The sequence below is a fragment of the Embiotoca jacksoni genome, unplaced genomic scaffold, assembly GCF_022577435.1.
Source record: "Embiotoca jacksoni isolate LCO1_2020_lvr unplaced genomic scaffold, fEmbJac1.0.p SCAF_14, whole genome shotgun sequence".
NCBI lineage: Eukaryota > Metazoa > Chordata > Actinopteri > Embiotocidae > Embiotoca > Embiotoca jacksoni.
The window spans coordinates 3,951,967-3,975,322 of NW_027185274.1; the positions used below are offsets into that span (position 1 = coordinate 3,951,967).

At 42.9% G+C, this 23,356-nt stretch overlaps 1 protein-coding gene across 1 annotated transcript in view; it reads left to right on the forward strand.

The window, feature by feature from the left end:
- dpf1 (double PHD fingers 1) overlaps nt 1–23,356 on the forward strand; it is a 44,942-nt gene that overhangs the window by 11,283 nt on the left and 10,303 nt on the right. Inside the window, 7 exon segments of the mRNA XM_069147522.1 lie at nt 1,251–1,280; nt 1,979–2,139; nt 3,439–3,546; nt 4,211–4,338; nt 5,746–5,835; nt 6,852–6,930; nt 7,043–7,174. Coding sequence (XP_069003623.1) covers nt 1,251–1,280; nt 1,979–2,139; nt 3,439–3,546; nt 4,211–4,338; nt 5,746–5,835; nt 6,852–6,930; nt 7,043–7,174 — 728 coding nt within the window.

Sequence of the window (23,356 nt, forward strand, 5' to 3'; positions counted from 1 at the left end):
CTAACCTAACCTAACCTAACCTAACCTAACCTTAACCATGTGTTTAATTTTGTAACCATGACAACAGAGATCCCCTAACCTTAAAGTGGTCACCTTAACTACAACCAAAATGTTTCCTTAAACACTTCCATGAGTTGTTCTGAAGGACATTGGCAAACAGATGTTTTTGTTGTCTAATTTGTTGACTTGCTAAAGGAAAGCTGTGATATATTAAAATTCTATAGATCAAAGTCTGTTTCAGGTGTCAGGCAGCACAACTAAAATGGGAAAAGAGTTGTAAAAAGTCTTTTGTGCCTCCAGTGGTTTCACTTGAGTCAGCTTCAGGTGCAGCTGAAGACCAAAATGGGGGTTGAGTTTCGACAGACGTTAGCTGACCGGACCTCTGTGGCTCACTCCTCATCTCTAGTTGTGGCTAGAAGCTCAAGGCTAGCTTTTACAAGCATAACACTCCGACTCTCTGAACTGAAGTGTCAAAGGTCAAGTTGCATTGTGGATAATGCAGGTGTGAGGTTTTGACAAGAGGGAATTACACGAGGAATAAAAAAAGACTCTCTGGCTCTGCTGCATGTATTTTGAGTCTGACAATGCTCTTGGAGAGCAATGCCAAATTGTTGGAGCCCTCTCATCAAAAACTAACAGCATGCAGAAACACATTGTGCGGTTGCAACCAAATTCTCCACGAATCCACATACAATCTGAGCTTTCTTCCTAAATGTCTTGCAAAATTAATCGTTCAATTAATCAGTCACGCCTTTCAGAGGCAGCACAGAAAAGAAATCCAACAAATCGTTATGTGGCTACACTGTACTGTTTTTTGCTGGGTTGCTGTTGGCCTTGCATTGTCGCTTAATGTGTGCATGTGTGTGTGCGAGTGTGTGCAGTTTTGTGTGTCCTGTATCTACCGTCTGTATAGCAGAGTGACCTTGATGTCTGCACTCAGCAGGAAGACACTAGAGAGGAGTGATTAACAGGAGAGAGACAAAAAGAAGAGAGAGAAGTGCAAAGGAAGAGGAACATTTCAAACAAAGAAGAAACAAGAAGTGTAGCGAGAGGACGTGAAGGTTGTGAAAGTTAAATTTGCAAATAAAAAACAGAAAAGAGACATAATTCCAAATAAAATGAGTGAAGGAGCGAGAGAGTGACGGAAATGTGTTGTAAAAGAAAAGCCAAACGAATGGTGGAGAAAACAGGGTGGGGTGGAGGAGTGACTCACCACACATCTATTGGTTTTTTTCTTCTTCTCCCTACAGGCAATCTGGAGGTGCAGTCATCAAGAACAGGTAAAGGGGGAGGGAGGGGTGAGAGATGGGGGGTGTAAGGGGTGAAGGGCAGGAGGGACATTGCAAGAATATTACACTGAATGTTAATCAAACTCACACTTGTACAGGTGAGAAAATACAGTGCATACATTGTTCTCGGCGAGGAAAAAATGTGTTAGAGACTCTTTTACTGTACAGTGTGTGCGTGTTAATGTGTGTGTGCGTGTGTGTGCGTGTGTGTGTGTGTGGTGTTAACAGTGTGTAGCTGCCAGCTCGTCTGCTGCGGCCAGGGTTAATAGGACTGTGCATCTCCACCGCTCGCCTACACACACACACACACACACACACACACACACACACACACACACACACACACACACACACACACACACCGTAACTGTCCATGACTCTGCACCCACTGCCCCTTTTGACTTACACACACATGTACTCATGCTACCATGTGTGTGTGTGTGTGCGCAGTGTGAAGCTTACACACACACATACACATAAAAATTTGTCCTACACCTGTCCATGAAAGTCCATTTGAACACCCTTCCACTTCTTACTCACACACATCATCTTTTAGTTGACGTTCCATCCTGTCCTTGACCTTTGACCCCCCTCCTCACACACACACACACACACACACACACACACACACACACACACACACACACACACGCACACTCACTTTAACTTCCTTCTTTGTCCTGTCTCAGTCTCGGCGAGGAGTTTTATAAGGAGGCCATTGAACACTGTCGCAGCTACAATGCCCGGCTGTGCGCAGAGCGCTCCATGCGTCTCCCCTTCCTGGACTCTCAGACCGGCGTGGCTCAGAGCAACTGTTACATCTGGATGGAGAAGAACCACCGTGGACCAGGTGTGTGTCTGTGTCTACCTGGGCACTCTATGAAGTGGTTGTCTGCGTAGCTCAAGAAGCACTCTGAATTGTCTTCTTCTTTGTTATACGATTGTGCGTGTGCGTGTTGTGTTTGCCAGCTGTCGTGCTACACAACAGTCAGCTTCCCTCTGTCCTCTACACTGCTTGTTTCTGTCTCTCTTTCCTTCCTCCCCTTTTCTAGGCCTTTCACACCTCAACTTAAAAAAAAAAAAAAACTTTCCCCAAAGGGTGTTTCCTCATTTTTTTCTTGCTCTGTAACATCAGTGTATTTTAGTAGTGAATCAGACACCCCTGTAGGCAACGATCCGCCGCTGGCGCCAACTATTCCAGAGAGAATGCACTTCTGTGTGTGTGTACTTGTGTGGTGCATTAACGATTGTAGTGTGTAGGCTGTGCCTGGTGTTTGCCACTGGAATTTTGTGTTTTGTCTGTTTGTAGTTACGGCATTAAATTGCATTGGAAAGATTTTTTGATTTGATTTTTATTTATTTAATGAATTTGAGTGTTCGTGTTTATTGTTTTTTGTTGTATTCATTTACAAAACGATTTTAACAATTACATTTTTGGTTGATCAACACTTCACCCAACAACACGACCATGAATACCACATTCGTTCATGTTTTTAGCCATGTTAAGTGAATATCTTAGCTACTAGATTAAAGTAACATTGTGCAGATGTTTGTGATCCACAGAGTGAAATATCGCAGTAAGTAATGGATGAGTTGCCATGAAATCTGGTTGAGAAACATGTCCCCCTCATAAGTGATGATCATACACTCTGGGAACCCAACAAAGCCTCATGATACCTTATATAAGGAAGCTCGAAGAGGCCTTACTTCAGGGTTTTTGGGGACAGCGACGGTCCACTTTATAATCGTGCCTTTATGGGAGGTTTAAGGGGGTTTATAGTTTTCATTGCCTAATGTGCCCAATCTGAATGACCATGGGGGGGCCCCTTTACTAAAACTTTGTTTGGGGGCTCCAAACATTTGCCTGGTTTGCATCTCTTGACTGACTGCCCTACAGGATAAACTGAAATAACTTTGGAGATCAATTATCTGAAAACACCAGAAAACCTGATTGGAAAATGTTACGCAGTAAATTAAGATATGTTAACGTTTAGCTTGAAGCTCTACTTTGCCCAAGTATGATACAGCACCTCAGAGTTTGGCATGCTAGAATTATTATGATCTAACTAAAACATATTATTATTATTTTGCACGTATCAATCATGACTGCATGTCCTATAACTACACAGTGTTTCCTCCTTTGTTTCAGGTCATGCGCCGGGTCAGTTGTACACATATCCCGCGCGCTGCTGGCGCAAGAAGAGACGGCTAAACATCTTGGAGGACCCACGGCTCGTACCAATAGAGTTCAAGATCGGTAAGTAGGAAATGGGATTGAACATTTTAAGAACTTCTATATTTTTTTTTATCACTGACATAATTTCAGTGATAAAAGTTTAGTCTATCTATGAGTTGAATATTTAAAATTGTAAATGAATGCTGGCCATTAATTTTGAACCCCACAACTTGCTGTTTTTGACATTTATATCTGCTAAAGCAAGGCTAATAATACCACATATACTGCATATTGTATGTACGTTTGTTCCAGCAGTCACTGAAGCGGTATCGTTCTATAAACATGTCGCCAAATTCAGGTATTTGGTACCTTTGAAAAAGTTTTGGACTTCAGAGTAATTTCCCACTGACCTTTGAAATAACTTGTTGGTTGTTTATGGCTGTGTGGTGTCACTGATCTTTGTGCTTGTATCATCATTTTCATGTACAGTCATAGTTTTTGCTTCAAAACCTGGGTGTTTTGATCATTCTATACAGCAACTGCTTCACCTGAGAGTACAAGCGGTACAAAATCGTATGATGCTAACATGCAGATGATCATTTCAGCCTCTGCAGAAGCTGAAGTCCTCGTGGTTTCGTGAACCAGCCAAATTTTGTTTCCTCAGGGCACTGTCAGCTCAACTGTGCATGTCAGCATGAATGTGAGATCTCCGCTGTTTCCTGATTGTAATTGTCTCATTCTCCAGACTACGAGGCCTCGCTAAAGAAGGAGGGGGGGATCCCAGATGGTCCCGTGTTGGAGTCGCTGCTCGCTGGGGAAACCCTGGACAAGAAGGTAGAAACTAAGGAAGAAGAGCCAATGAGCGAGTGTCAGGTGAGACTCGGGTTCCCCTTTCTTCCCTTCTCTTTCTTCTCTCTTTAGTTCTTTGATGTTCTCTGTGTCTTGTTGTTTTCTTCGTATGTCAGGCTGTCTATCTCCTTTCATCTGCCTGTACTACCCTCTGTGTTTGTGTTTCTTTGTCTGTCTCTGCCTTTGTCTCTCTCGGAGTGTGTGTTTTGGCGGTGACACCGGCTCCCGCGGCTCTGACAGTTCCCTCCTGGCACCGTGTGTGTGCGCGTGCTTCCGATTGAGTGTGATTGCGTGGCGGCTTGTTGTTTTACAGTGATTTTATTCCTGTGTTTAACAAAACAGCATTCAAAGTTGTTTTTTTTACCTTTTTTTTTTTTTTTTTTTTTTACATTGAAAAGAAACTTAAATTTTGTGTAAAATCTTAATACAAATCTGTCTGAAGTATTTCACCAGCTCGAGGCTGTTGCTCTTGAACTCAAATGGACAGTTAATCAATCAGCCGTGAGTGAATGGCGCTCACAGTGGCCCTTTGAGAGCTGGAGGAGTGTTTAGGGCCTTTAATCCGGGGCTTCCCCTAGCTGAAACTCTCACAGTCAGGCCACTGTGTCCGATCATCGCTCCATGTCCACTCCTTCCCTACATTCTCTTTCCATTTCTTAGGACTCAGAGTTGAACTTAGCCAAGCCACAATCTCACGAGTGTCTTTTAACATAAAGCTGGTGTTTCCCTAAATATTCCTGAGGAAAAAATAAATCCGAAAGCCTCTTGTTTTAAAGGGGCCCTCCACTGATTTTGCACATGAAGTTCAGTTTATTCATCTAAATGATGTTGACCTGTGGAACGTTTCTATTAAAAACTGCTTTACACACTGCAGGTGAGGGGTTTGAAAGAAGTGGACATCTGGGACACTCAGGATTTTAATAAAAGATGCTATCAAGTTGTATTATGGGAATTGTAGTATTTTTTTTTAGCTTGACAGAAAAATCAAGATAAATCTGCCTGTGCTGCTTGGTTTTTGGTTCTTTTTGATAGTCCTCCTGTGATCCCCCTAACTTTATAAAACTACATTGTATTAAATTACACAGTAGCCTATACTTGTTTGAATCAAATCTTAAATCAAATATGATTGCAATTAAATGGTGACACATTTGGCCGTATTTAGTGTTAATGGTTCTGTTTCTGAGTTTTTTTCCCATGCTGAGATCATGCAAATATCCTCAAAACCAAAGAAAGGAAAGGAAAGGAAAACAAAAGAAAGGCAAGGAAAAAAAAAAAGAAAGGAAAGGAAAGGAAAGGAAAGGAAAGGAAAGGAAAGGAAAGGAAAGGAAAGGAAAGGAAAAAAATAAACTAGCTAACCTGTTTTACAGTCCACCTGTCTCTCTCTCTCTTTCTCTCTCTCTCTCTCTCTCCATATATATATATCACACATAGAAGTTGCTTGTCGGGGATTTCCCTCATGAGCTGGAGGTGGACGAGCTGGAGGAAGACGTCCCAAAGCGGAAGAACCGTACCAAAGCACGGGTAAGACAACAATGGCATTTCATACTTCATTTTACTTTTTATACCTAATAAGTCAGGAAATAAACTGTTTGACTGTCAGTTTGAAAGGGCGAAGTCAATATTACACGTGTCCCAGATGTTGCTCAAAGTCTCAAGGTGATGGGCCTGAGGTTAGTGTTCAGCATCCCCTCTGTTAGATACATAAAGACATACATTGTTCTAATAAGACAACAGTTTATAAGGTATTAAGGGCTATTATTGAAAAGTCTCCCGTGTATATTAGAGAAACTGTCACTATTTTTTAATTCCTCGTCTGAGAATATGCCATATTTCACACAGTGTGAAATATGGTATGTCAGGAAGGATTTCGTGCTTCCTCTTTATACCAGACTCTGTAATGAAATACCATCTGACACACCAACAGTCATTACAAATAAATGCAGACGGATCCAGTGAATTAAATCATGCTGGGGTGACCTCTTTTTTTTTACAACTTTGATTAGATCAGACACATCTTTCCCCCCCACCACCCTTTTTGGGCATCCTATGGGAAGATAATCAAGTGTTAACAACATATTCTGAAAATCATCATACACACACATTCAGTGTGCGCACACACACATACACACACTTGCACACAGACACCAGGGTTGCTAATTGGAACTGTTGCTCCCCTGCTAGGTGTCATCAGCCCCCTCCTGTTGGAAGTGGAGCTTTACACTGAGAGCAGATGATTAGAATGCACGTTTGCATAGTGTGTGTGTGTGTGTGTGTGTGTGTACGTGTGTGTGTGTGTGTGTGTGTGTGTGTACGTGTGTGTGTAGACACTTGAACATTGAAGCGAGGACTGTGCTGTTATGCTCTTTTGATTGTGTATGTGCGTGCATTCAAGACTTATGTGATGAGTCTGGAATTTCAAACTTTTTTTTTTATCTTCCATGTGTACTTTTGTATGTGGCTGATATCCATGTGTGTGTGTGTGTGTGTGTGTGTGTGTGTGTGTGTGTGTGTGTGTGTGTGTGTTGTATTCTCCGCAGGCCTGCGGTGTCGGAGGCATGAGAAAGAGACAAGAGCTGCCTGCCATTGAAGACAGAGACAAGCCTTACGTCTGTGACAGTGAGAGTCACATCCTTCATGATTTCATCTATCTCTTTCATTACTCTGTTATTCTCAACTCACACACGTATATATAACTAATATGACACACTGCTGCATGTGTGTGTTCCAGTCTGTGGAAAGCGCTATAAGAACCGCCCAGGGCTGAGCTACCATTACACTCACACGCACCTGGCAGATGAGGAGGGGGAAGAAGACTCTGAGCGACACACACTACCCTTCCAGCGCAAGAACAACCACAAGCGTGAGTCTGCAGTCTGAATATTAAACTTACTCACGATCGTCCATCACTCATCCATTATTTACTTCCTGTGGATTCTGGTTGGCTGGACAGACTGATTCAGGCTCCTCAGTTACAGAATGAATGAACCGCTGATTGTCCCGAAGTTCCTCCTGCAGCATTACACTCGGATACAATGCTGACTGGACCGAATCTGAACTGTGCACCTACCTGCATGAAGGATAAGATTTCTCCCCGTGGACTTCTGAGTTCAGTTGACTTCTTTGACTCTCTATGATTCCCTTTTAAGACTTTGACCTGGGTTAAACAGGGGTCAGGTTATTAGGTACTTATTAGGTGATGCATAATCTTTGCAGTAATTATGTTGTTGCAAATGGGAGCAAGAACGACAACAGCATCCTCACATGAAAAGGGACAAACAGGGGAACTGAACGTTTACACTGGTTTTACTCTGAGGGATGCTGACTATGACACTTTTGCCTGTTGTTCCCTGTCAACACAAAAAAAAAAATCTACTGCAGGTGGCACATGACACCTCGATATTAGCATGATTGCTCCAGGGCTAAGTTAGCCCAAGGGTAATTTTACTCTGTTTGCTTTTGTTGCAGTGCAGCGTCTAACCTTTCACTGTGTGGGCTGCTGTAGCCCTGAGCTAATGTCACTCTCAGACCATGTTTAAACTTCTTGTACTATTACTGTATTAATACTGTGTTGAAACTTTTAAAAATGCTAATGGTCGACACATATATTGTACAATTACTATATAACATTTATCATAATGCAGTTTAATTAAGGACTGGCTTCACCTTGCTGAAAATGATGAATGCCAATTCATTCAGACAGTGCAAAGGACACTTCAATCAGCTCTAAAGAACTGCTAGTGAACAAACACTAGTTACACACTCAGAGAAATGTCCAGTGTCCTCTACATTCACACGTGTATCTCAGCTTCTAGTGTATCAATCTTTTAATTTACAGAACACCGTCTGGCTGTAGCTACCCAAGGCCCAATGAGTGTTCATTAATGCACTGGTCCATACTATCACGAGGTAGTACACAGACAGTATGTGGATGTAGAAAGGTGTTTTTGATCCAGTGCTGTGTTGTAGGATTTGGTCTACACTGAAATATCTTAATTACTTAACTTGAATTGCCATGAAATGTGCAACCCGGTATCACAGCAAAACGTGAAATGGCGACGCTTTGGCCTCTCTAGGCGTGACAGTTTTACATTTTCCTGTAGTGGACATGCATACAGCCATGTCATTTACACTGCTTAGGGTTTACTTTGTTGATCCCTTGAATTTTCCTCTAGTTCACATTTGTGTTTTTTTGGACTGACATGTCTCAACAAATATTAGATGGCTTTACCTCTAACACCATCAGTGTTTTTAAAATATCTAATGATGGTCCCATCAGCCTCAGCTGTACGTGATGTTTGGTGCTAATTAGCAAATGTTAACATGGTGACGCTAAATTAAGAAAATTGTGAACATGATAAACATCATACCTGCTTAGCATCAGCATTATCACTGGGAGCATCTAACTACGCTGATGTTAGTTCTTAGCTCAAAGCACCACTGTGCCTACAGTCTCACCGTAAACTGTAAGCTCCAGTCTTGTTACTAATTGATCCGAGATTTTGAGTGATGTGATTTACTTCATGTCCTAACAATAAATCATTAGCACAGAGTATCAGTGCTGTTGCAGTATTCGCTGTCAGGGAGCATACCCGTCAGTATATCTCATCCTAAAGGCTCCAGCCCAGTATCTTGAATTATGAATGAATTGCTTTCATATTGGACATTTCCACACCTCATGAGTTATGACCAGTGCAAACGTTCAGTTCCATTTCAGGGTGCAGTGTGTCCTTTATGAAGCAGGGCAGAGAGTGTGAAGGTCTGAGTTTGACCTTCAGAAACAATCCTTCAGTAACCTTAAACAAGTTTGTCATTGCTTAATCTGAACCAAACTTTTACCACAGTTTGTTTGGCAAACGTGCAATATTTCTCTGACTTTACTACTGCATGTTGGCATGTGCAGCTATTGTCGAAAACAAGAATAAAAAAACAATAACAGTTGCACTGGATATAAAAATGCACTGCCACAGAACATCATCTGGAGATTTGAAGAATTATCCAAAATCCACCACCGCTGTTGAATGATTTTTGAAAGCTCGCATTGACAGGAACAGCGTCATCACCTTTTGACTGAAGCGTTCAATCTGCAGAGTTAACACTCATTTAGTTTGGTGTCCCAGTTAGCTAGCAGATACAAAGCTGGGCCCTTTTTCCCAAAAGTATATTAAGTCCAAGTTGATTTTAGTCCCATTGTAAGTCTACTGAAAATAATCTTAGCATAAAGATGCTTTTGTTAAATGTACTGCAGGTCGAAACATGTAATAGCCACGTTGGTCCACAGTGCAAAACATTAGTTTCACAATAACAGCTCTAAAAGAGTAAGGGTGGTTGGATGGAACAAACACAGGACTTTCTCCCAGGAGACTGCTGTTCATGTCCGTGAGAAGGCATACAACAATGTGAATATATTTTAAGTAACGCAAGTAAGTAAAGTTTTGTAACATTTTTAACTTACGTAATGCACGTAACTTAACCTACAGTACATATGTCATGTTACATATTTAAGAAAAATGCCTTTTTTAACCCTTTAACAATGATCTTTTTCTGCACCTAACAACTCGGTTTAGGTACCTCAACCAGAGGAACCTCGGTCGCTGGCTGAGATGCCAGTGGGCCTCGACAAAACGGTACTATCTGATGCTTTGGGATGAGAACGGGTTGGACAGTCATGTCACGTCATGTGGATGTAGACCAATAGAAAAGAATGGGCCAAGGAAAAACTGAGCTGTTATTGTGAAATTACTACATTTTGCAACGTGGACCAACACATCTATTACACATGAGACGTTATAGTGCCCATCATAAAAGAAGAAACATCTCTTTGAATATCACCTCATGCCACATGATTCCGTGTGATACTTTTACCTTACAGTATGCAATACAATGAACTGTAGGTGTGGGAGTTATTGAGTGCTGGCAGACGTCCTGAAGCTATAAAGTGGCCTTATGCAAAACCTGGAGGGACGCAGGTTTGTGCAGGCATTTAAAGAAAATTGTCCAAAGATCACCTCTGCAGTGAAAAACCTTGAAATGTACTGTATGCATAACACTACTGTGGGTTGTAGGCATCCCAAGACTGCACTTAGCACAAAGCTACAAAGGTTCTGCTAAATGTATCATGGGCACAGTAAGAGAGTCATAAATGCCAGGGAACAACAAGTAAAGCAAATATTTAGGTTTCTGTGAACAGGTTGTGAATCAGACCTCAAACCTCCATCCTGTCAGCTCCAGCAGCCACATTTCTTGCTGTCTTTGTTTCTCTGTGGCTGTTTATTTTCCTCCCCAGGGCCACTTTTTCTATTGCCGCGTGGTTTTCGGTCAGTGTTGTCCTCCGTCTTCGTGCTTTGTTTGTTTCTGAACTCTTCTTTTAAGGACAATAGCATTCTGCTGCATTTGTCCTGCGGGAGATTTTGTTTTTGGTCAGTAATCATCAGTGAAATGTCTACAGTTGTTCACACTAAAAAAAAAACAAGAGAAATAGCTGTGGACATTTGAGACAGACAAATCATCCACTTTCTTTGTTCCTCCTGGTTTTAAAACAAGCAATTTGCTCAGAATAGAACACAGATAAACACACAAAACATGCACACATCCACATGATCAGTGTGTGTGCTGCACTGCAACAACGTCCACACTGAAACTATGCTGCCTTGCAGTTAATTGGCAGTGTGTGTTTTTAAATTGGCCTGTCTGACAGAGCAGACCGGCCCAGTATGTGTATACTGTATATATGTGTGTGTGTGTGTGTGTGTGTGTGTGTGTGTGTGTGTGTGTGTGTGTGTGTGTGTGTGTATGTATGTGGCCATGCTGCAGTCTTAGGTCTCTCCAGTGGAGGAGAGCAAGAGAGGCAGCATTTGAATCGTTTAATATCCCCCATCACTCCCTCCCAAACAGTCAGTAATCACGCACACGCACAGTCACACACACACACACACACACACACACACACACACACACACACACACACACACACACACACACACACACACACAACATCCAAAAAGGCTAAGCTTCCTTTTTCATTTCAGCAAAGAAGATTGCATTTTCTGAGGCCGTGTGTGTGTGTGTGTGTGTGTTGTGCATGTGTGTGACGCACAAGTGCACATGCATTTGCAAGGCTCCGTAAGTGTGTTCATACGAGTGAGTGTGCTTGCAGTGTTTTGTGTGTGTGTGTGTGTGTGTGTGTGTGTGTGTGTGTGTGTGTGTGTGTGTGTGTGTGTGTGTGTGTGTGTCTGTGTGAGAGTGTCATTATACATTTTCCCAATTTGCTGAGTGTCATGGACAGAGACTCCACCAGCCTCCACCCTTCGGTATATTGCCACATATGTAATAATATTAATATGGCTACCTTGAATGAGAGCAGCCCTGCATGCATAATTCATGCTATATTCTGTCTGTCTAGACGCAATAGTATATATGTGCAGCTCCCACAACACAAATGTGAGCCGAAACACACAAAAACTTATCACAGAAACTATAAAAGTCTGTCTTCTCTGGACCTCGCCCAGCTCCATTCTCTCTCCCTGTGTTTCCATCAGTGATAAATGACAGATTATTCCACCAGGAGATGAGATTTTCCTTCCTTCTTGTTCTCTGTCCATCTCTCACCCGTTTCTTCTTCTCACTTCGCTCTGCATCCTCACTTAACCCTCATCTCCCTTCCCTCTCTGCCCCTCGTCTTCCATCCTCTCTTCGTCTTAGTTCTCTTCATCCATCAGCTTTGGCTTTTTTTCCTCATAATTAATTTCCTTGTTTTGTGTCTGCCATCGCCAAAATCAGCCACCACTACTTACCCTCCGCGTATATCTGGATCCTAGCCGATAGACTGTTTACTCAAAATGAGCAGCGCCCATTAAAATTCATGACTGCACCACATACTATGTTCCTTTTTCCTCCAAACAGGAGAAGAAGAGGTTGGAGGTGCAGAGGGAGGGAGAGCAGGACGGAGGCTGGAGGTGTTGGGGGCTGGTTTGGCATTGATGTGATGGTGGAATGGGGAGAGGTGGGGGGCAGAAGACGAAGAGTATGGAGGCTGAGGAGAAGTGGATGAATAAGGGGGATGTTTACTTTAGAGGTCGGCCCTACAATGTCCACCTGAAAATTGGTTTTGTAGGTACAGTGAAGGGAGAGAGAGACATCGAACGAGGTCGATGAGAAAAGAGAGAGAGAGGAGAATAATGGTGAAATGGCAGGAATAGGACAAACTGAGAGACAGCAACTGTGAATGAATGAGTGAATGGATGAATGAGACAAATAAAAAGAAAGACGGATAGAGACAGAAAGAGAAAACAGAGAGAGGAGGGAGGGGCAGGAGAAAGAGGAGGAGGGGGTGTAGTTGTCATTAAATCCCCCCTCTCAAATCAGAACTGAGATTCAGAGGCCACTTTATCTGGACGGACAGACGGTCCTACGGTGTGGAGCAGCAGGGACACTGAGTGTGTGTTTCTACATGTGTATTTTTTTTTTAAAACACACACACAGACGTACATTTTCTCGGTCTGTGTGTATTTGTCCCTTTATGTGCCACTGAATTGTGTGATTGTACTATATGGGCAATCATGCCCAACTTCATGTGTGTATGTGTGCGTGTGTGTGTGTGTGCGCGTGCGTGTGACATGTAATTGAGCCCTTTGAAGGTCAGCATCCCTCTGTTCCTGCTCACCATTGTTGGTTGTTGTGTGCCCCCCCCCTTTCCATTTTTTCTTTTTGCCTTGTGTTTCAAAATGGCCTCCCTGTTCTCCTCTTTCTGTCTGCAGTCAGAGGAGTAAAGGACGAATTTTGATCAACCAACATCAATACACGACAACGTTGAAATGGCCGCTCCCTGCTCTCTGTCTGTTGTCACTTCACATGTGCAGCGCGGTCTCTGGTTTTTCCCTCTTCATTTATCTGTCTTTCTCTTCTGAATAACAGCAAAGGTTATTTGTGGTGTGGTGAGACTCCAGCTCTTGTGTTTATTGCTTTGCCATTTATAGCGGTGTCACTGGGCAGATGTGTTTCTTTACAGGAACTATGGTTTTTGTCAGTTCACGGAGTCTTGTAAGTTGTGAAGTCTTTGTACTGAAAGCAGTTTGTTGGCAAAACTTCCCAAACGTGAAAATTCTGACTGAGATTTATTAGGACAAAGTCGACCAATAAATCGTGACCTCATGTTAAATGCATTATAATTCTGCCGGTGTTATAAAATGATTCAGAGCTGCACTGTGGAACTTTTGTCACCCCCTTCTAAAAGTGGACATAGCTTCCAGGTCTGCAAAAAATGAGGCCGATGTGGAAGTGCCTTAAGCTGCAATACCACCGAGTGCCACTGGAGAGTGGCTCCAAAAAGCCTTCGACTCCATTGACTCCCATTTAACTAGTTGACTAGTTTTTATTCCACTCGTCATTTTGGTCTCATTCCCCAAAGTCGCTCCTTCTCCTTAGTTTACCGGTAGTCCAACTGAAGATGATCCCATCATTATTTGGAAAATGGGCTTCAAAATGCTGTGTTTTTGTGGGTGTGTCTGTTTGATTGACAGGCCTGTGATGCAGTCAGGTTTCCACTATCATTGACAGAACGTAGTATTGCTGGGTTCCAGTCAGATCAAGTCAGATCCACCGCTTGCTCCTCCCCAGCTTGTCCCTGCTCCAAACTAGTAAGATGGCGAACTTGAGACTGTTCACAAACCGATGCATGACGCCACTCTTGGTTACTGCTTGGTGCTTACGTCATAGGGTCCACCATAGCCTACTCCAACGCTGTACTGTTGCAACTGTAAAATAGTGGATCGATGAAATGAAAGGCATCTGTTAAATGACTTCCTTCATTCTCAGAATTTGATCCAATCTTTCCGATAACATGTGGAGAGTCCAGAAGGGCCAAGTGATTGAATTATTTTATCTCCATACCAGTTACCATAGGGCTAATTCAGAAGTTAGTTGACTGGGCCGATGGAAGTCTCTGGTGTTCATGCTTGTTTCATAGAGCATGACTTGTTTGCATCCATGTGGCCAGCGTTGGAATATCGCACCAGATACCAGATTTAAAAACTGTGAAACACAGACAGATTCATCCGGTGGATAAATTGTTTTTTTTACTTCATCTTGTATAATTTGGAAGCTCGTAGACTGCCAGGACCGGCCAAATTGCCCAAAATACTAATGTTTAATGACTCATCTTTAAAACTTCTTTCCAGTGGGCCCCAGTGGGGTGTAATTGTATGCTAATAAACAGTTGTGCCTCCAATACCTATTATTTGTGTGCTCCTGTGCACACCAACAAAAACAAAACTGGTTTTGTTTTTCACATTCAGATGAAAATCCCTCTTAATGTATTTTTATTGTTTTTTTCTGGGCCTACCCAGCCTGATAACACACGATTAATTTTAATTTCCAAAGACTGATTGATCTGCTGTACATTAATGTGATAATTGTTCATGTTAAGACGGAACATGTGGACACAGACAGCGTTCGGTGTTTTCTGAATGTCTTCTGAACTTTTCACGTACTCCGAAATGCATCCTCAGCTTTTGATTGGTTGATTGTTGCCGCTGCTGCACGGCGCAGGAAAGGAAGGGAGAGATGGCTGTTGCCTAGCAATCCGGTTGCCATAGATACCGCCAGGGCTCCCTCCTAAAGAGTACACTGTTATGTACATTGAAAAGAGAGAGAGAGAGAGAGATGGTGGAGGAGGAAGAGGAGGAGAGTTGTGGAGAGAGCAGGAAAAAAAAAAAAAAAAAAGAAGGAGTGGATGGCAGGAGGGGGGAGAGAGCAGAGAGAGAGGGAGAGAGAGCAGAATGGGAGAAGTTGAAGTGGAGAGAGGGAGCAACGGGAGAAGTTCATTAAAAATAACATAAAGAATGAGAGGAGAGAGGAAACAGACAAAGAGAGAAAGCAGAGCGAGAAGCAGAGAGTTACAACAGACTGAGAAAAAAGAAAATCTCTTCATGATTCATCATATAGATTCCCCCAGACAGTTGGAGTGGTGAAGGCAGGGTAATATTGGAGTCTGCTTCATTTGGTATTCTGTCTTAAGATGTGGTGCTGTGGCTTGCCGGCTGGTTGTTCTGTGGTCCCTCAGTTGTCTTGGCCATGTTTGGATAAGCCCCCGCACCACCACAACCCTCCCCACCCACAGTACTACCCCCCCACCCCCCCACCCCAAATCCATCCTCAACCCTCCATCCATCTCCTGTTGTCTGTTTTTCTGTGTAACAGTGAGTGTGAAACTCAGCGAGCTCAACAATACAGTAGCTACATGCCACATTCGTGAATTATTTCTATAATAATACACACGTCTAAATATCAATAACATAAGGTAGTTTATAGAGATCTGACTGAAGAAAACTTTTACAAATTAAACAAAGCCTGATGCATAAAATGATACCACTTGAAAGTCTGGTTTGTTTAATAAAATTGTAATTGGTAGTTAACACAAGCTGCAGCGATAGCCATCATGGCTGAGCACACAAAGAAAACGGCACCTACAGAAACTCCAACTCCCCATTTTAATCCAAAAAATAGGAGGCAGCTTTCCACTTTTCTTCTTTTTTTTTTTTGGGGGGGGGGGGGGATTTCTCCCTTTATTGTTTTATTCCGACTGGTCATTTTGTGACATTTCCACATGACAGTGCAGGACTGACACACAGCCGAGTGGACCATGTGAGGTTGGGCACGATTCAAACCGGATTTCACAGTCACATTCCCAGCCGGCTCTCTCCCTGGATCAAAATAGGATTAATAATTTGCATTTTAACTCTTCATTGACAGGGGCACAAGCCTGCACTGGCTAAGTGGCTCTTTTTAAGAGTGTGCAACTGTGAGTACATTTGCCCAAAGTATCGCACACATAGGCACGGGCTGTGTGTGTGTGTGTGTGTGTGTGTGTGTGTGTGTGTGTGTCTCTGTGATTTCTTTACATGCATGATTTATGGGGGAGGTAGTGCGTCTGTGTGCGTGTGTGTTATTTATTTGCATGTGTGTCTATTTGCTAAGTGTGCACATATCGTCAGACTGCAGAGCCTGACGGATTGTGTGTGTGTATGTGTGTGTGCGTGTGTGTGTGTGTGTGTGTGTGTGTGTGTGTGTGTGTGTGTGTCTATGCGTGTGTGTGTCTGTTTCTGTGGGTCAGTGTGATTACAAAGCAGCCATAGATCAAGTTTTATTATGCACCAAAACTGCTTCTGTCCTCTTTACTTTGCAATGTCATCTCTGCACACAAGCTCACATTGCACCCTCTTTCACACACACACACACACACACACACACACACACACACACACACACACACACACACACACACACACACACACACACACACACACACACACACACACACACACACACACACACACACACACAAATGCATGCATTCAGTCCCAGAATGCACTGGGAGTTACGCAACCTGCTGACTGGACATGAGTGAAAGTAGTACTTGTGTGGTTGTGTATGTATAAGGGCGCAGGGTGGGGTTGGTTTGGTGGGTGCAGAAATGGAAAAGGAGCAGAAATGGGGGGGAAAACAGAGGAGGAACAGAGCATGGTGCACTGGTGCAGACATTAGTGTGACAACAGATGGATTGCAGGAAAGAGTTCCAATTTCCTCTTTGAGAGTAAAGCAGAGGGAAGAAAAAAAAATAGCAAGACCAAATAAGGAAAGGGAAGCAAAGAAAAAAAGAAGAAGAAGAAGAAGCACAATGAAGCGCAGAGAAGAGATCGAATCAGAGGCAGAGAGAGGAGCAGCAATAATGAGAATGCATGAGAGTGCAAAGAGAAAGAGAGGAAGAGGATGGGAGGAAGAGTAAGAGGAGGAAGCTGGAGAGAGAGAGAGAGAGAGAGAGAGAGAGAGAGAGAGAGAGGAAGGAAGCCAGTGACTTTTCATCTGTGACTGACGGTTTCCATCTGACTGCATATCTGCCTCTTTGTCTGCATAAAAAAAACTGAAAATGTCTCCTTGAGCATTTGGGGGTTTTGTGTCTGTGTGAATGTACGTGTGCTTCGTATGTTGTTCATCTCTTTATTTTGTTTCATGTTAGACTATGTACAATATTTGAGACTGGAATTATGTATATGTATATGTATATGTATATGTATATGTATATGTATATGTATATGTGTGTGTGTGTGTGTGTGTGTGGCTGCACGGGGTCACGGGGACTCTCATTCATCACATTAAAGAGAGCAAGTGGGGGATGGGACTGAAACTGGACGGCAAAAGTTATTATGCAAAGGCATGGTTGTAAATCTTTGTGTGTTGCCTGTGCGCTCTACTGTATGTGTATGCTTGTGGGTGTTTTCATCTGTGTGCTTGTGTGTGCTCTCATTGTGTTTGTGTGTGCGTGCTCTACTCCTGAGAGGCTCTCCTCATTAGGCGGCGAGGCGACAGGAGTGCAGAGTGTGTGTTTTCACACACCGCTGCTCCGATACAACAGGAGCCACTTTTTTGCCTCCTTTCCTTGTCTCCCCCTTTGTGCTTCCTCATCATCCTCACACCCTCATCTTCCTCTTTCTCGCTTTCTCTCTCTTTATTTTTCCAGCTTCTCCTCATCTGTTCTTGCCACCCTTCCCTGCCTCCTCCTTTTTTGTTGTTCCTCTTTCACCCTCATACCTCCTCTTCATCCTGTCTACACTTGCCATGCTGGAGCATGTGTTGCACTCTGTAACTGTAAATAACCAATACACTCTTAAACGAAAACATTCATACATCACTTGTTATTTACCATCGAAGCCTCAACCTTGATTAACCAAGTTTTGTATTTTTGTGACAGTGGTATCCATGGAAACAAGCATGTCTTTGTTAATGGCTGCATAAATGGTAAGGATGGCAGTGTAAAGAAGCGTTTTCAATTGCTTCAATCAGTTCATGCAAATGTCACAGAAATGTCACGCTTTATAGGTTAAATCAAACAGAAAAAAAAGGAATAAATATGAGAAAATCAAAAATGTGAGGTGGAAAAGAAAAGTGAGAAAAGCCAACAGGTAGGCCTTTTATGAATGTGTGTGTCGAGAGGCCACGGTGATTCTCTTGTATGGAAGTTAGAGAGGCTTCCACTGTAGCCCATGTCAGAGTCTTGGAGGAAGATGAGGAGGAGGAGAGATTGGAGGGCTAGAGAAAAAGGGAGAGTTTGGAGAGAGACATTTAAGGGTTAATTTAATGGGCCTTAAATTCAAGATAAGGAAGTATGACAAAAACAGCTGTTTTCATTTTACTCCTTTTCTTTATTACACTAAGAGATTTAGTTCTTCCAGGACACTATAATCTCTACATAGACCTGTTTAAAAAATAAATCAAAGAGTTGAGATAAAAATAAAAAGTCTAATTTAAATTCACATTATTTTTCAGTGCCAATAGGGAAGATATCCCCATCCAGTTAAAACCACGTATCTCCAAATGTTGTGACCTTTTGTCAAACCCAAAGCATCAGTTAAACAATCTGAGAAATGTATTACTGAAAATAAGCTTGTTTTTCTTCTTAAAGAGTAAAGTTATTGGACATACATGTTTTTCAGAGGACAGCTATTTAAAATGATGTAACAGTGCAAAGAGTTTTAAAAACTGAATTTATTATGCACAATTTCAAGCAGTTTGGTGAAGAAAATAAAAAAAACATGACAACAACATGGTTTCAAATGTGAGAGTTTCAGCTATGGAGCTACTCCCCCCCCCATCCCGCTCCCCCTCCTCTTCCTCCTCTTTTGTCTTATCTTCCTCACAGAGAGCTATAATTTATCAATGTTCCCTAGCTTGACCAGAAAAACTCATTTGCAGTGTTATTTTCTTTTTAAGAATTTCTTTCTCCAACCCCTGAAAGACATTGATTATAAAAAAAATAATAAATTAATGAAAAAAAAAAGAGGAAGTATAAGAGAAAACAGTTATTTTATTAAAAGTGAAAGAAGCGACACTTCAGGTGAAATAGGAGCAGGGCAAGAGGTAGCTCAGAGGGTGAAATAACAACACGAGCTACTGAAGGAGCTGCACGGAGGAGGGAAAGAGAGAAAATGAGACGAGTGGGGGGGGGGATTATAAGCAGAGGGAGGAAGGATGGGGAAGGGTAGGTGTTGTGGGGGAGAGGAGGTGGAGGGGTGAGGAGCATTTGAGGATTCATCTCTCGCTGGATAATTCCCAGGAGGATCTCTCTCCAACACTTGAAAGCTGTGAAGTGTGCGGTTCTGCTCATACTCCTCCTGGTAATTGGAAGAGGAGAGGAGAGGAGAGGAGAGGAGAGGAGAGGAGAGGAGAGGAGAGGAGAGGAGAGGAGAGGAGAGGAGAGGAGAGGAGAGGAGAGAGGAGAGGATGGTCAGGTATGGGGAGATATGGAGGTAAAAAAAAAAAAAAAAATGGTGGTTGAAGCAGGTCCAAATTAGGAGAGGGAGAAGAAGGAGAAACAAAGGGACAGGAGGAGAGGTAAAGGTAGAACAGAGAAAAAAAGCCTGGGTGCCTCGTGATTGCCACTCTTTCTTCAATTTCTCTTTATTTATTTTTTACTTGGCATATATCTCTTTTATTTTTGCTCATTAGCTCACTCCTCTTCCTTTCCTCCCTCCCTCCCTCCCTCTCTTTGCCGGCAATGGCGTGTCTGTGGTTGCAGGCGGCTTCTGAAACATGGCCACGGGCGTTTAATCATTGATGGAGTTTTTTTCCTCCACGCAGGCAGGCCAGCGGGCAGCCCCGAATCACTCACATGCGTCAGGACCTGCTGATTCACTCTCTGGGGCCTCCGCCCCCCCCCCCACCCCACCCCCTCACCACCACACACACACACACACACACACACACACACACACACACACACACACACACACACACACACACACACACACACACACACACACACACGTAGAAATACAAAGTTAAACAAAGCTACGCACATGCACACATAACTATAGCAGATGAAATACAGCCTGAATATGTTTCATTTGTGTGTGTGTGTGTGTGTGTGTGTGTGTGTGTGTGTGTGTGTGTGTGGCTCCCCACATGTGTGCCTTTCTAGTTTATCCCACCAGGAATTGTGAGGCCCAATCAGCAGCAGCGAGCCCAAGTAAAAGCAGCGAAGATAAAAGCAATTTATTTGACCAGAACAAGAAGACAAAAACGTGTTTGCATTGGCTCCCGGCCGACACGGCACATATGTCTCTACAGCTTTATACATCCTCCTGCTCCACTCAGTAAACATCTGACTGTGTTGGTTTCTCAAAAAGTAAATACACTTATAGACTGTATCATCATCCAGTATCGCTCTGTTCTTGATGCTCTGTTCCCCCATCCACATGGAGCAGGAGCTCCTGCACACAGTCCAACATCCCGCTCTTTAGCCATGTTAGCTGTGTGGCAGTATCGATTGGTCGCTGCACCACTTTGGTTCACCCTGAAATATTTTTGGACAGATGTTCATTCTTGCTGACTTTAGTTGACCCTCCGATTCTTCCTCTTGTGCCTCAATGAGGTTGATAGTTTTGATTTACAGTGAAAATGTCCCTACAATGAATGAAAGGGTTCTATCAAGTTTGGAGCACACAATCATGAACCCCTCAGGTGATCAGTTTACTTCTCATTTCTCACCATCTTCTGGTCAAAGTTTTTATTTGGGCAGTACTTTGGTTCATGTATAAATACCAAGTAGCCTCAACTTTCACTTTGTTTTGTGCTAATTGGCAAGTGACAGCATGCTAACACTCTAAACTCAGAGCGTGAGCACGGTAAACGTTACACCTGAGCTGTGTTTAATATTGCTCCAACACATTCACTACTAATGATGACCTTTTAATGGTTAACAGTGAGCAGCATTTATGCCAACATGACTGGAATTTTCTTTACTGTGAAATAATTCAGTCGTTGGACACATCGTGCACATTTCACCTGCAGAGTAAAGACAAACAAATAGACTGGTGGACGGTAAAAAGAGTGCACCGTATGAGACGAGACATGAACCGAGAGTACGATGGTCAACATAAACGTTACACCTGCAAAGCATCAATATGTAAATATTATCAGTGTGAGCATGCTGTGTTTATTGACCTTATAGCGCTCAGATCAAGCCACAGCTGTGCCTCTGGACAGTCCCTCACACTGCTTGAATTGCTGCAGGGTATGTTAACTTACAGGGACTACATTTTGAAATGTGTTGGATTTACAGTAATATACAATATGTTAAATATTTTGGATAAAACTAAAATGTAGCAGGATTTAAATGCAGCTGGGCCAATACTGTATGTATACTGTTGTTTTCTGTTAATGTCCCTCTTCCTGTCTAGTGCTTACACAGAATTTATTTGGACTGTATAATTTCTGCAATATCATCCCACAAACGACCACTCTGACTGACTGATGTTTTTCAATTAAGGGAGAAAAAAAACAGGCCAGGACATATCTGTCCAACCTGATGAGGTGCAGGTAGCGTTCGTTCTCTAAAATGAAACAATTAAAAAAACAGCTGACACCAGCAAGATCTCATAATTTCATCACTGGTCAAAAGAGATCATTGAGAATAATGATGATGGAGCCATTTGTGTTCAAATACTAACTTGTCAATTTCATGTACTGGATATAGGAACTCTTTTAATCTGACATGCACACCACTGAAAATCCCTGTTAATGTCCCGGTCAGGAGTATGTTGCAAGTTAATTCAGTTATTATTTTTTAATGATGGTTAAACCCTAAATTTTCTCATCACCTTGGTATTCATTATTCATTTCTGAAAGTGTACAGCCCAGCACAAAATAGATGACAGCCTCTTTTATGATTTCTGCTCAGCGTAACCCTGTTGAATTCTTCACTCGCAGGTACTGCCTCTAATTTCCCTCCCCTCCTCTGTTCTCCCTCTGTCTGTCTGTTTGCCTGTCTCTCTCATCTCGATCAAGCAAGAGGTTTTGGTTTTTTTTATGATGATTATTATTATTATTATTTTATTTCTCAGAGGATTAAAGCCAGATCCTGTTGAGTAGAAACCCAATCTCTCCCTCTCACTTCTCCTTCCCGTTCTCACCATCAAATTCCATCAAATTCACCCCCTCCTCATCCTCCTCCCCTTCCGGCCAAAGCAAGACTCCACCCTGAAATGGATGGATTACTGACCTCTCTGTGTCTCATGTGAGCATACGCTCAGTATCACCTACAGCGCTGTCTGTCCGCTTTTGTTTCTCTGCAGGATGAATGGTTTTCCTATGTCTGCCCGTATGTAGGAGTGTGTGAGTGTGCACCTGTGTTATCCACTCTATTGTGTTCACTGTCCGTCCTGCTGCCTGGTGACTCATTGTGAACGACCCGACCACTGCATTACATCTTAGACACAAAAGCGCACATACAAACTAGTCTGCAGCGGTTATGTGATTGCTTCCATTAAAGTGATTATGCAATCAACAGCAGTAAGACAGACAGGAGGCAGACAGGCAGATAGACAGAGAGATGGGGGGTAGATGTGAAACACACACACACACAAATGTGCACACATATACACAGCACTCAGGCAGGCGGGGGGAATTTCTCTCTTGTTAATAATTATTATGAAACGGCTTCACGTGGAGTGCTTGCCTCTCCGTGCACAGCATGACGGCAGGTCTGTCCCAGCAACCTCCCATCTCACACACACACACACACACACACACACACACACACACACACACACACACACACACACACTTTCTTAAACCCTTCCTTCTTCAATTTCTCCCTCTCCTCTTTCTTCTCCTCCACTCCTGACAATATTTACCAGACCCCAGGGGCTCCCACCAGACATCCTTCTCTGTGCCTCCCTGTCTCCCCCCTCTCACTGCCCGGGTGAGCCGGGGTTTGGAGAGTCCCAGGCTCCAGTGCAGGCCTGCTGCGGTGCTTGTTTTTTACCAAAGTAAAAAGATAACGAGGGACAGTGGGGACTTAGTTACACGTCTTCTTTCTTATTCTTTGCTGTACATCTCAACATTTTATCTCTAATCACTGTCTCACAGCAGTTGACGATGAATCTTGGCACACGTCGGTGATGACTGCTTTGTTGATCTGTTAGGACTTTTATAGTTTTTCCTTCTTCAATCTGTCTTTATGTTGAGAGACTGATACAGCCTCATCACTCCA